At 41.0% G+C, this 13,583-nt stretch overlaps 1 protein-coding gene across 1 annotated transcript; it reads right to left on the bottom strand.

Annotated features, from left to right (window-relative positions):
• Positions 1-2,945: 2,945 nt before the first annotated feature.
• On the bottom strand, positions 2,946-4,509 carry LOC129677684 (beta-galactoside alpha-2,6-sialyltransferase 2-like). The gene is given in 3 exon segments (XM_055608331.1): positions 2,946-3,055; positions 3,058-3,087; positions 3,090-4,509. Coding segments are annotated over 3 exon segments (1,560 nt in total).
• Positions 4,510-13,583: the final 9,074 nt, after the last annotated feature.

Below are 13,583 nucleotides of genomic sequence, written 5' to 3'. Positions count from 1 at the left end.
TCCTGACACTAGTGGTAGCTATACTGAGTTAACGTTAAATTATTCACCTGTTTATGTATGTCTGTTTTGTTTCAATAGTTCACATAATATTATACTTCAAAACAAAATGTTTAATGCAGATGGAAAATTTTATAAGGCCCCACCAATATATGAAGAAGTACTGTCAAAAAATGACTACTAAGAGGGTAATAACTTTTCTCCAGAGACAAATCCCTTGAAAGGTAATCTAGCCCCAAAAGTAATCTAGTTACCCAATGGTAAGCTCTGAAGAGGTGTACTTAAGTATAATACTAAAAGGAATCAGTTGGTCATGTGTGTGTGTGTGTGTGTGTGTGTGTGTGTGTGTGTGTGTATGTGTGTGTGTGTGAGAGAGAGAGAGACAGAGAGAGAAAGAGACAGAGACAGAGAGACAGAATAGGTACAGAAGGAGATGTCATGTATTTGAAACAAAATGAAGGGACACAGTAGGAGTTGAAGAGGGAAGAAGGGGTAAAAATGATGTAAATACATTACTCATATAGGAAATTCTCAAAAAAAACTTAAACAAAATGGCAATTTAATAAGTGAGAAATTTTAGAGATTATAAACTATACTTATTTTGTATTGTTCTACTATTATTCAAAATGGTACTTATTGTTTAAAAAATGTATAGCAGCAAACTTAGATTCATAAGGCAGCATTAAAGTACTTTAACCAGAGAATACTGGAAAACTCATTGAATGACTCAGAAAGTGAAAATAATAAAGGAAAATAGTGATAGCCAAAATAATTATGTAAAAAATGCATTATTTTATAAAATAGAAAGTAACGTCTGGTTACTAGATTTCACAGAGAAGGGAATGCCACCCTAAATCTCGGAGGGACCACTATACAGGCTGTGGTCCAGGACTGAACATAAAGGAGAAATTTCTCTCTCTCTGCTTCCTGACTTTAGATGATCTGTGCCACCTTCCCCACCACCAAAGTACAAAGCAAAATAAACCTTTCTTTAAGTTGCTTTTACCAGGTTTTTTATACTAGCAACAAGAAAAGTAACTCATACAATATCTAATATTAATGCCATATCATCGACTAGGTAGATTTTTTTTTTTTTACTTTTTTTTGTTTGTGTGTGTGTCCTGTGAAAGTAGTTTTCAATCCAAGTACAGATTGAAAAGAAACCCTCTGGAAGTTTTCTGTATAGAAACCATAGATCTCAAAAAGTAATAATCATTATTTTTTTAATTCTGAGCATTTAGAATAAAGGAGTCTAATTATTTGTATTTTTAAAATACTTCACTGGGGATTTTGACATGTAAAATTTTACCATGATTTCTTTTTTTTTTTTTTTTTTAATGGGCTGTCAGCAGATGCTGTCATTTATTTAAACTTTTAAATAAAAAAAAAAAACGTTTAAATGTTTAAAAACTGAAAGCCTGACCCTTCTCTCTTCACTGCTGTAGCAAGCCACTGGGGGCATCTGCAGTCCTGCTTCAACTCTGCAGGGGATAATAACCAAACAGAAGCTAGTAGCCTCAGAAAACCAGTCTTCCTTAGGAAGTAATCCTTAGAACGTTCTGGAACAAACTCAACATGAAACATTTCTTCTCCCACAAAACCTTGATACTCACACATTTTGCAAGGGGTGGAGCTTGCCTTTAATTAAACTGTTATTGTCAATTTGAAAAGATTTTATCTATACCACTGAGAGTTTCTTTGGATTGGTATTGAAATAACAGCCTCGCCTGTTTAATTACAGAATTCTAACATGATTCTTTTCCACTATTTTCATAAAAAAAAAACAAGCAAACAAAACCCCCAGACAAAAGGCTGTGTTAGTGATAGAAGACTGGTTTTAGAATCTGAACACAGTTATCCACTGGGAAAAACCGTTTCTCCTGCCTGAGCATCAGTCAGACATGTTAAAACCAATCCGTGTCCATCACATTCTTAACATAAAATAGGAGTGGATTCCTAGATGTTCATGAATAGAACTGGGGAACACTCAGAGCACAAGAGGGTTGTTTCTAATCCTTGAGAAAAGCCTACAGCAATTTCATATAGAATTGACAGAAAGGGGTACATCCTGTGCAGCTCAGAACGGGTACTTCAAAACCATCCTTTGTAGTTTAGGAGGAATAAGGATGCAGAAATGCAGGGATACTGTAACTGTTCTACATGTCACTGGCTATGTGAGAGCTACAGGGTGTCCTTGAAGGCCAGAAGCATGAAGTGAAAGAACAAGGCAGGGAAACCTGACAGCCACAACCCTGCAGGACCACCTGTACTGCCACCTGTGTGTGCCAGCTGCTGGCTGGGTGAAAGATGCTTCAGGGAGACAAAGGAGCTGTTCCTTGCTGCCAGCAGAAGTTTGGTTTTGGCTTCTTGAATTACTTGGTTTGGATGAGTTGTAGCTGTAGCGTACCCTGGTTCTCAGTTGTAATATCCAGAGAGTGCTGGGAAGCAAAGCTGCAAAGCTGTGGTTGAAAATCATGTTGATGTTAAACACATCTGAGTGAGAATTCAGACATTCACCACAAAACCCAGGCTTCTTAATGAAGAATGCGAGTACAAGTAATATGCTAGCTGTAGGGCCTCAACTTGGATATTTCTAGATGGAAACAGTACCATCAGTAGTATCACTCAAACCTGTGGTTGGACCCAACTGTGCCACAGAGTGTCCCTGTTGTAGAGGTTAACATGTTTAGAGGTATCGCGTCCATGGCTACACATCTGTTTCTTTCTGTGTATCCTGTTTTTGCTTATTTCTTGTGTGGTTTTAGAGTTCCATTTCTATATTCATGGCAGTAGTAGTTACCCAAATGGCTTGCACTAGAAAGAATTCTCCCTTCCACTAAGTTGCAGTTAAAGATGACACATTGTCTAAATCTATCTTCAAGTACTCTTTTGTGACTTTGAGGGCAACAGCAGTCCCTTATTGCACATCAGTTCCCAAGAGTTCGATTTTATGAGTGTGTATTGTTGGGGTTGATTACTGGGCACCGCAGGGCCCGGAAGCCTGGCAGGACCACCTTGCCCTTATGATGCAAATCTTCTTGGGAGCCCGTGTTCAGGGCTTTTCGTAGAGCAGTGGGTGGTATGCCCCAGGGTGCAGGCTGCATCGTAGTACAGCTCGTGGTAGTGGCAAAGCTCTGTTTGCCGGACAGAAAGGAAGTACTCATACACGTGCACTTCTCTGCACATGGACATCATGAGGAGGATTCCAATGAAACCAGAAGACGGTGGGTTGGGCTGTATCTTTTCCTTCGTGTTCTCCTGGATTATATCCCAAAGCTGCCATATGAATTTGGGGTGAAGAATGTAAAATGGTTGAGTTGGGTATCTCCAGCGATGCTGGATGTATGGAGTGAAAAAGTTGTAATCTGGCTTCTTATACCACAGGTTAAGATTAGCAGAATACGGAGCTGGGTCCCAGGCCACTAGGATAACATCTTTATATAAAGAACTGTCAAGGAAGTGATGACTGGGGTTGGCCAGAATCTGAGAGTTGATGATGCGTACTGTGGTTTTATTTCCAACATCTTTCTCATAGCCACGTGTAGGGGCAGAGTTAAATCTCAAAACTGCATCATGAGAATCGATTTCCTCCCCCAAGGAGGAGTTCAGGATGGCACCGGCAGACGTGACTACTGCGCAGGTGCGCAGGCCGCGTGTGTGCAGCTGGCTCAGAGGCACCCCGGGTACCAGAGGCCGCCAGCCCAGCGCCGAGAACGGTGCTTCCTTGCAGTCCAGCGTGCGCACACGGATGCGCCTTCGCAGCTCACACAGCAGCTCTGGTCCAGAGCGCCGAACCTCGCGCTGTCTGTGGAAGCGTACACCGTGTTTGTTGAAGGACATGTAGTAGCGCATGGCCTTCTGCAGGCACGGGTTCAGCATCTTAGAGGACACGGCGCCCTTCCAGAGCCGGTATAGGAAAGCTCTGGACATGGAGGAAGGCAGCATGTCGCTGTCATAGGCCTCCTCAAGCATTCTGCTTCGCCTTGCGTGGCGTGGCTTCTCCCGCTTGTGCTGGGTGGTTGCTGCCCGCAGCGATGTCTCCCCAGGAGACAGCCCCAGTGTGCCCTGTGAGTGTTGGTGCCAACCTGGTTGACCTGCAAGAAAAAAGTAGCCATCTTCCTCGGGGTTGAAAGCACTTTGTGATTTCCTCCCGACCTGATTTCCTCCTGATGAAAAAATCTCTTCTCCATTGTCAAAGCCATCTTGGGCTTGGTCCCATTTCTGTGGATCCCCAGGCCCGCTGGGGAAGGAGCTGGCAGGGTGGCTGCCCAGCAGCAGTTTTCTCGCCTCCAACGTTCTGGGCAAGGAGGGCTCCTGCAAAGCACCCATGATGGCCCACTGCTTGCCCTGCACAGGCAGGAGCGCACGGCTCTCCAGGAAGGAAAAGGAGCTGGGTATAGGTGCAGCAGGATGGCTGTTGGTGAAGTAGATGAAAATCGCCAAAAAGAGGAGTCCCCAAACAAAAATTCCAAAGAGCATTCGTTGTCGCCATTGTTTCAAGGGCGGTTTCATCGCAGACCCATGGGGACAGCACTGCACCTTGGGTTCTCAAGCACTGTGAGGTGGGCAGAACCTTCGCCTGTGTCCAATTTCTTGATTATCTTCTTTAGGTGTGTAGATTTCATTATGTTTATCATATCTTGTAGGTCTATATAAGCGAGTATATACCAAGTTTGTCTTTCTCCTTCTGGGATACTTCACTCAGAATGATCTTTTCTAGATCCCACCACTTGCCTGCAAATTTCATGATTTCCTCCTTTTTGATTACTGAGTAGTATTCCATTGTATAAAAATACCACAATTTCTGTATCCATTCCTCCGTTGATGGACATCTGGGTTGTTTCCAAGTTCTGGCTATTACAAATAAAGCTGCTACGAACATGGTTGAACAAATGTCCTTGTTGTGTACTTGAGCAAATTTTGGGTATATACCTAGGAGTGGTATAGCTGGGTCTTGAGGTAGCACTACTCCTAGTTGTCTGAGAAAGCGCCAGATTGACTTCCAAAGTGGTTGAACCAGTTTACATTCCCACCAGCAATGGAGGAGGGTTCCCTTTTCTCCACAACCTCTCCAGCATGTGCTATCACTTGAGTTTTTCATCTTGGCCATTCTGATGGGTGTAAGGTGAAATCTCAGGGTCGTTTTGATTTGCATTTCCCTAATGGCTAATGAGGTTGAGCACTTCTTTAAGTGTTTCTCTGCCATTCGATGTTCCTCTTTCGAGAATTCTCTGTTTAGCTCTGTTCCCCATTTCTTAAGTGGATTACTTGGTTTGTTGCTTTTCTGCTTCTTTAGTTCTTTATATATACTGGATATTAACCCTCTGTCAGATAAAGGGTTGGTGAAGATTCTTTCCCAATCTGTAGGCTGTCTATTTGTTTTGATGACAGTGTCTTTTGCTTTACAGAAGCTTTTCAGTTTCATGAGGTCCCATTTATTGATTGTTGCTCTTAGAGCCTGTGCTGTTGGTGTTCTGTTCAGGAAGTTGTCTCCTGTGCCAATGAGTTCTAGGCTGTTTCCCACTTTTTTTTTCCAACTGATTTAGAGTATCTGGTTTTATGTTGAGGTCCTTGATCCACTTAGACTTTAGTTTTGTGCAGGGTGATAAATATGGATCTATTTTCATTTTTCTGCATGTAGACATCCAGTTGGTCCAGCACCATTTGTTGAAGACGCTGTCTTTTTTCCATTGAATGGATTTGGCTTCTTTGTCAAATATTGAGTATTCATAGGTGTGTGGGTTTATTTCTGGGTCTTCTATGCGATTCCATTGATCCTCCTTTCTATTTCTATGCCAATACCATGCAGTTTTTATCACTGTTGCCCTGTAGTACAGCTTGAGATCGGGAATGGAGATACTTCCAGATGATCTGTTGTTGTACAGGATCGTTTTGGAGATTCTGGGTTTTTTGTTTCTCCATATGAAGCTGAGAATCTTTTTTTCAAGGTCTGTAAAGAATTGAGTTGGTATTTTGATGGGAATTGCATTGAATCTGTAGATTGCTTTTGGCAGGATGGCCATTTTCACAATGTTAATCCTACCAATCCATGAGCAGGGGAGATCTTTCCATCTTCTGAGATCTTCTTCAATTTCTTTCTTCAGAGACTTGAAGTTTTTCTCAAACAGGTCTTTCACTTGCTTGGTTAGAGTCACACCAAGGTACTTTATGTTATTAGTGGCTATTGTGAAGGGTGTTGTTTCCCTAATTTCTTTCTCAGCCTTTTTGTCTTTGGTATACAAGAGGGCTTCTGATTTTTTGAGTTGATTTTGTATCCTGCCACTTTGCTGAAGGTGTTTATCAGCTGAAGAAGTTCTCTGGTTGAATCTTTGGGGTCGCTCATGTATACTATCATATCATCTGCGAATAGTGACACTTTGACCTCTTCCTTTCCGATTTGTATCCCCTTGATCTCCTTTAGTTGTCTTATTGCTCTGGCTAGGACTTCAAGTACAATGTTAAAGAGATATGGAGAGAGGGGACAGCCTTGTCTTGTTCCTGATTTCAGTGGGATTGATTTAAGTTTCTCTCCATTGAGTTTGATGTTGGCTATAGGCTTGCTTTATATTGCCTTTACTATCTTTAGGTATGTGCCTTGTATCCCTGATCTCTCCAAGACTTTAAACATAAATGGGTGTTTGACTTTGTCAAATGCTTTTTCAGCATCTAAGGAGATGATCATGTGGTTTTTCTCCTTCATTTTGTTTATGTGGTGGATTACATTGATGGATTTCCTTATGTTGAACCACCCTTGCATTCCTGGGATGAAGCCTACTTGGTCATGGTGGATGATATCTTTGATGTGTTCTTGGATTCGGTTTGCAAGTATTTTATTGAGTATTTTTGCATCAATGTTCATAAGAGAGATAGGTCTGAAGTTCTCTTTTTTTGTTGGATCTTTGTGTGGTTTAGGTATCAAAGTGACTATGGCTTCATAGAATGAGTTTGGTAGTGTTCCTTCTTTTTCTATTTTGTGGAATAGTTTGAGGAGAATTGGTGTTAGTACTTCTTTGAAGGTCTTGTAGAATTCTGCGCTGAAGCCATCTGGTCCAGGGCTTTTTTTGGAGGGGAGACTGTTAATGACTGCTTCAATTTCCTTCGGAGATATAGGGCTATTCAGTCTTTCTACCTGATCTTGACTTAATTTTGGTAGATGGAATCTGTCAAGAAAGTTATCCATTTCATTTAGATTTTCAAATTTTGTGCCATATAGGCTTTTGTAGTATGACCTAATAATCGTTTGGATTTCCTCAGTGTCTGTAGTTATGTCCCCATTTTCCTTTCTGATTTTGCTGATTTGTATGATTTCTCTCTGCTTTTTAGTTAGTTTGGCTAAGGGTTTGTCTATCTTGTTGATTTTCTCAAAGAACCAGCTTTTTGTTTCATTGATTCTTTGGATAATTTTATTTGTTTCTAATTGATTGATTTCTGCCCTTAGTTTGATTATTTCCAGCCGTCTGCTCCTCTTGGGTGTATCTGCTTCTTTTTTTTTCTAGGTTTTTCAGTTGGGCCATTAAGTTGTTTGTATGTGATGTTACGGATTTCTTCTTGTAGGCACTTAGTGCTATAAATTTTCCTCTGAGCACTGCTTTCAATGTGTCCCATAAATTTGGGTATGTTGTGCCTTCATTTTCATTGAATTCTAGAAAGTCTTTAATTTCTTTCTTTATTTCTTCCTTGACCCAGCTGTCGTTGAGTAGTAAGTTGTTCAGTTTCCATGTGCATGTCGGCTTTTTGTTGTTTCTGTTGTTGTTGATGTCCAGCTTTAGTCCATGGTGGTCAGATAGTATACAAGGGATTATTTCAATCCTTTTGTATCTGTTGAGGCTTGCTTTGTGACCAACTATATGGTCTATTTTGGAGAAGGTTCCATGTGGTGCTGAAAAGAAGGTGTACTCTTTTGAGTTTGGGTGAAAAGATCTGTAGACGTCTATTAGGTCTATTTGATTTAGGGATTCTGTGAGTGCTTTTATTTCCCTATTTGGTGTCTGTCTGGTTGATCTGTCCCTTGATGAGAGTGGGGTGTTGAAGTCTCCCACTATTAAGGTATTAGGATCAATGTATGATTTAAGCTTTAATATTGTTTCATTTACGAATGTAGGTGCTCTTGTATTTGGGGCATAGATATTCAAAATTGTGATGTCCTCCTGTTGGATTTTTCCTTTGATGAGAATATAGTGGCCCTCCTTATCTTTTTTGATTAACTTCGGTTGAAAGTCTATTTTATTAGATATTAGGATGGCTACTCCAGCTTGTTTTCTGGAACCATTTGCTTGAAAAACATTTTTCCAGCCCTTTACTCTGAGGTAGTGTTTATCTTTGTTGCATAGATGTGTTTCTTGGATGCAACAGAATGTTGGGTCTTGTTTCTGTAACCATTCTGTTAGCCTGTGTCCTTTTATTGGTGAGTTGAGTCCATTAATATTGAAAGATAATATTGACCAATGCATGTTAGTTCCTTTTGTAATGGAGTCGATGATCTTACCTTGTTTCATGGTTTGTTTTCTTTTCATTTTTGTTGGGATATTATCTGTATGCCCTGTTTTCTTGGGTGAATTCGTTTTCGTTGGATTGGAGTTTTCCTTCTAGTATCTTCTGTAGGGTTGGTTTGCTGTATAGATATTGCGTAAATTTAGTTTTGTCATGGAATATTTTGTTTTCTCCATCTATGTTGATTGAAAGCTTTGCAGGGTATAGTAGTCTGGGTTGACATTTGTGATCTCTTAGAGTTCCATGATGCTTGCCCAGGCCCTTCTGGCTTTCATGGTTTCTGATGAGAAGTCTGGTGTGATTCTGATAGGTCTACCTTCATATGTTACTTGGCCTTTTTCCCTTGCTGCTTTTAATATCTTTTCTTTGTTCTGTAGATTTAGTGTTTTGACTATGATGTGACGTGATGTGTTTCTTTTCTAGTCTAGTCTACTTGGTGTTCTGTAGGCCTCTTGTATATTTATGGACATCTCTTTCTTTAAGTTGGGAAAATTTTCTTCTATGATTTTCTTGAAAATATTTTCTGGACCTTGGAGCCTGGAGTCTTCTTTTTCATCAATTCCTATTATTCTTAGATTTTGTCTTTTCATAGCATCCTTGATTTCTTGGATATTTTGTGATTGGAATTTTTCTGATTTTACTTTTTCTTTGAGAGAAGTATCAAGTTCTGCAAGTGTGTCTTCAGCTCCAGAGATTCTCTTTTCCATCTCTTGTATTCTGTTGGTGATGCTTACTTTTGTGGTTCCTGATCTTTTCTCCAAGTTCTCCAGCTCAAGAGTTTTCTCATTTTGTGTTTTCTTTATTGATTCTAATTCTGTTTTTCATGCCTTGCACCATTTCTTTCATGTGTTTGAATTTGGATTCCTGTCTCTCTACGATGGACTCTATTTCTTTGTTCATTTCCTTTTTGTATGCCACTAATTTTTTCTCTACTTGTGCCTCTATTTGTTTGGCTATGTTTGCCTGTGTTTCTTTAAGGCTTTTGTCTATTTCTTCTTTCTTTACCTCCAATTGACTGGCCAACTCTTTGAAAGATTTGTTCATTTCCTCCTTATGAGCCTCAAATAATTGAGCAAGCATGGCTTTAAGGTCATTTTCCTGTGCTTCTGATGAATTGGAGTATCCAACGATTTTGGGGTTTGCTGGTGAAGTCATGATGTCCTGATTTATGTTGGAATTGTTCTTTCGCCTACCCCTGGCCATTGGCTTATCTGAGACCTTCCCTGTTTGTTTTTGGATTCTGCCGATCAGACTGGTACTGTCTCTCTCTCGAGTCTGGAGAATTCTTCAGGAAGTTGAGAGAGGTCCCGTGTCCTTAGCGTGTGCTGAGGACTAGCTGTACCTGGCACCCGGGGACGCTAGGGTCCTGGTCCCATGATTTCTAATATGTCAATAGAATCACCCATTTAAAAGGAGGCCCTAGATAAATGTTTATTCCTCAACTGAAATTTGAATTTAATCTTTGGAAGTTTGAATATTAAAAAAAGAGTTTCATAAAAGGCTCTTATATATTTCACAAATGAGGAAACAAAGGTGTGTGTGAAAGGTGAACTATTTTGTCCAGTAACACATATGAGCAAGAGAGCATCATAGATATGAAAAGGTTTTTCTTAAACAAAGTCAAATGCTTTCTATTACATTAAAATTTCTAAGCCAATGGGAAGATTCAAGTAATAGTCTCAGCAAACTATTTTTCAATTTATTTATTGTTTTATTAATTACAGTTTATTCACTTTGTATCTGAGCTGTAGCCTCCTCCCTAGTCCCCTCCTAGTTCCACCCTCCTTCCCTCTTCTCACCCTATAAGCCTCCCCCAGTCCACTGATAGGGGAGGTCCTCCTCCACTTCCATCTGATCCTAGTCTATCAGTTCTCATTAGGACTGCTGCATTGTCTTCTTCTGTGGCCTGGTAAGGCTGTACCTCCCTCCCAGGGGGATGCAAAATATTCTTAATTCATGTGTAATATTTACATGTGTTATCATTTATCTGGTATATTAGATGTTTCTGTCTAGACGAGTCCATAAATTACCTTAACTCACCAAGCAAACATTTTTGATACAATTTCATAAGATTTATTCCTAAAAATAACCACCATTGAATCCTCCTAAACTTGTTATAGAAAAACACACACAATAAAAAATATGATTATCTTGAATGTTTCAATATTTAGTTCAGATTTGTTAAATAAAAAGTATTTAAAAACATATTTTATACTTTGAACTTTTTGTTTATGCTGAATGCTTTAAGACAAAAATTTTAATAGGGAACTTTAATTTCTCTATTCATAAATTCTAATTGTTCTTATACTTCTGCAATCAAATTCTATTCCTTTTCCAAAACAGTGGTTAATAATATTATCTAGGTATTTTGCTCTAACCATTCTCTAACTGAATCACAAGACAATAATATTTATCTATGATCCAAGATGGTGGGGAACAACGAGCACCTCACCTGAGTGGCAGGGCATATGAAACTCTGAAATTAGTGAGTGGACAGGCAACTGAAGCCAGCACATTGACATTGAGGCTTCCTGGGCAAAAGGGGTCAACAAGTAAGCTAAGACCTCTTGTATTTAGAGCATTAATATTTTTGATACAAATCTTAGTAAAGTTGTGGTTAATCCTAAACAGCTGTTTAACTAAATCACCACACAGAGACTAGGATTTATTTAATTAACCTAGATTACAATGCTAGGCAATAGTTATTCCATCCTAAACCTCCAAGCACACATAGCTTCCTACCATTCAGATTTTACCCATTATACTTCCTTTTAGTGATACCTTAGGTCTGGTCCATCTCTCTACCACATTCCAAGAACTCTTCTCTAGCCTCTCTCTCCCAGCTTCTCTCCTCTCTCTCTTCTTCTGCCTCTCACTCCTTCCTGTCCTCTGGCTCCACCCCGCTCCCTCCTACTCTCCATTGCTCAACATTGTGGCTGGTTGTTTTATTTTGGCATGTTTACACAAATTTGAGACAGGTGATGCTTAGATTAAGGATCACAATGCAATGTCTAGATTGAAACCAGAGAGGGGGAGAGAGAAATCAGCATTTGAATGAACAAAGGTAAGGTGTATACATTCCAAAAGAACATTATACCAACAGAGACCATTTAGATCCAGGTCACCAGCTGACTGCCCCGGACCAGCAGGGCTTCAATGGGGTTTCTAAGGGAGGAAAGTGGAAGGAATTGGGGGTGGGGGGCAAGAAGCGCAAGGAAGGGAACCAAGTCTGTTTGTCTGATCAAGGCCTCCATTTATTATAAATTTTTTTAATTTTTTTTATTAATTACACTTTATTCATTTTGTATCCCCCATAAGCCCCTCCCTCCTCCCCTCCCCTCCCCTTTCTGCATGCATGCCACTCCCCAAGTCCACTGATAGGGGAGGTTCTCCTCTTCTTTCTGATCTTAGTCTATCAGTTCTCATCAAAAGTGGCTGCATAAAGAGGATGGACATCAGAAGAAAAAGAAAATAGGAAACAACCTCGGAACCTGCTACAAAGGGCCTCTGAAAGCCAGAAGAAAACAGGAAACAACCTTGAAACCTGCCACAGAGGGCCTCTGAAAGCTTCTGCAGTATAGACCATCAAAGCAGATGCTGAGCCTGATGGCCAACTGATGGGCAGAGTGAATGGAATTCTATTATAAATGTTTACCCAACTTATATAGGGAGAAGGCAGGAAAGGAGGAAGGTAATTAGCTGCTGCAGGAGACAGGAAGAGTGCTTTCATGTGTTAAATAGGGTGCCTGCAAGATAACTTAGGGATGTTTTCTCACAAACTCTAACAAACAGATGTCCTCACAGTCTCTCACCCATGAGTTAGGGTCCTAGATAACTTTCACTAAATAGCTTTAGGTCTCCACTAAATGACCTTTGCTCATTATTTGGCTTTGGCCTAGTAAACACCTTTTGTCTTCACTAGATGGCTTTGACTCACTAATTGACTTAGGCTTCAGTAGATAGCTTTGGCTCCCAGCAGCTGACTTCTCTGGAGATAGAGAGAACCCCTGCACTTCCCCTTGTCTGACCTCCCTCCTCCTCAATGGAGGCAACCCACAGTGCCTGAGGTTCTCTGCTTGGTGACTGAGACAAAAGAGGTAGGGCTGCTAGTTCCTCAGCAGCAGCTTCCAGTTTTACCAGCCTTCCTTATCCTGGTCCACAAGCAGCTATAAAAGGCCCTGCAGGGCCTCCCAGCCAGCTAATGTACTGGATACCCAGTCCTTCAGTGGCAGGCAGCTTGCTATACAGGCTACCCAGATCCACCAGGTCACCCAGGTCTGCCAGGCCACCCCGGTCCATGGACAGCTGTAGGAACTCCCCAGAACTTCCCAGCAGGCATCTGTACATGCCTCCCAATTTTGCTGCTGTGGCTGGATTCCCAGTGGACCATTATACTAGCCTCCAAGTTCTGCAGCTGCAGCACCACAAAACTTAACAGAGTTCCTACATCCACATTTGCTACAGCAAGCTAAAATATGAGAGTAGAGATCAGAGGAAACCCCTGTGCTTTCTGATTAGCCCTGGTAGAGAGTGAGTGCACATTCAAGTGAGTGCCTACAGAGCCTAAGATACAGGGTCCTTCTAAGTTAACAGCCAGACATCAGATCCCTCCCACCCACTCACCCACTTTGGGCAACATAGGGATTCTTGGGACAGGAGTCTCAACATTGAAGACCCTTTTCTGCAGGCCTACCAGTGTAGTCCAGGCAAACATCTCCTGGAGCCCAGATAGATCTGAATACAAGACAACAGTAAGCCAGTGAGGTATTCAGGAAATCTGCACATGCATATTGTATATGCACATCGAACACAGCCAGTGCCCACAACTCCTCCTCAATCTGAACGACCTCCTGTCCCACATTCCAAGCATCTACACTATGTAGCACCATGTCCTTCAAGGCACACTTCCATGAATACGCACCCTCTCACCTGCATTTGTGCTTCTGTGTGTGTGGACCTTCCTCCCTAAGGTAAAGCTGAAACAAAAAGGCATACTCTCAAAGCAGTGGACCTCTTTCATCTTCCAGAAGAATACTTCCGACACCAGAGAAAGACGGACCCAACCTGAATTACAGAATCAAGGAGCAAACAGTGAA

Source organism: Psammomys obesus, unplaced genomic scaffold (assembly GCF_907164565.1).
Source record: "Psammomys obesus unplaced genomic scaffold, mPsaObe1.curated_primary_1811, whole genome shotgun sequence".
Taxonomy (NCBI): Eukaryota; Metazoa; Chordata; class Mammalia; order Rodentia; family Muridae; genus Psammomys; species Psammomys obesus.
The sequence above is the reverse complement of the archived record's forward strand: the minus strand, read 5'-3'. Positions and strand labels throughout refer to the sequence as shown.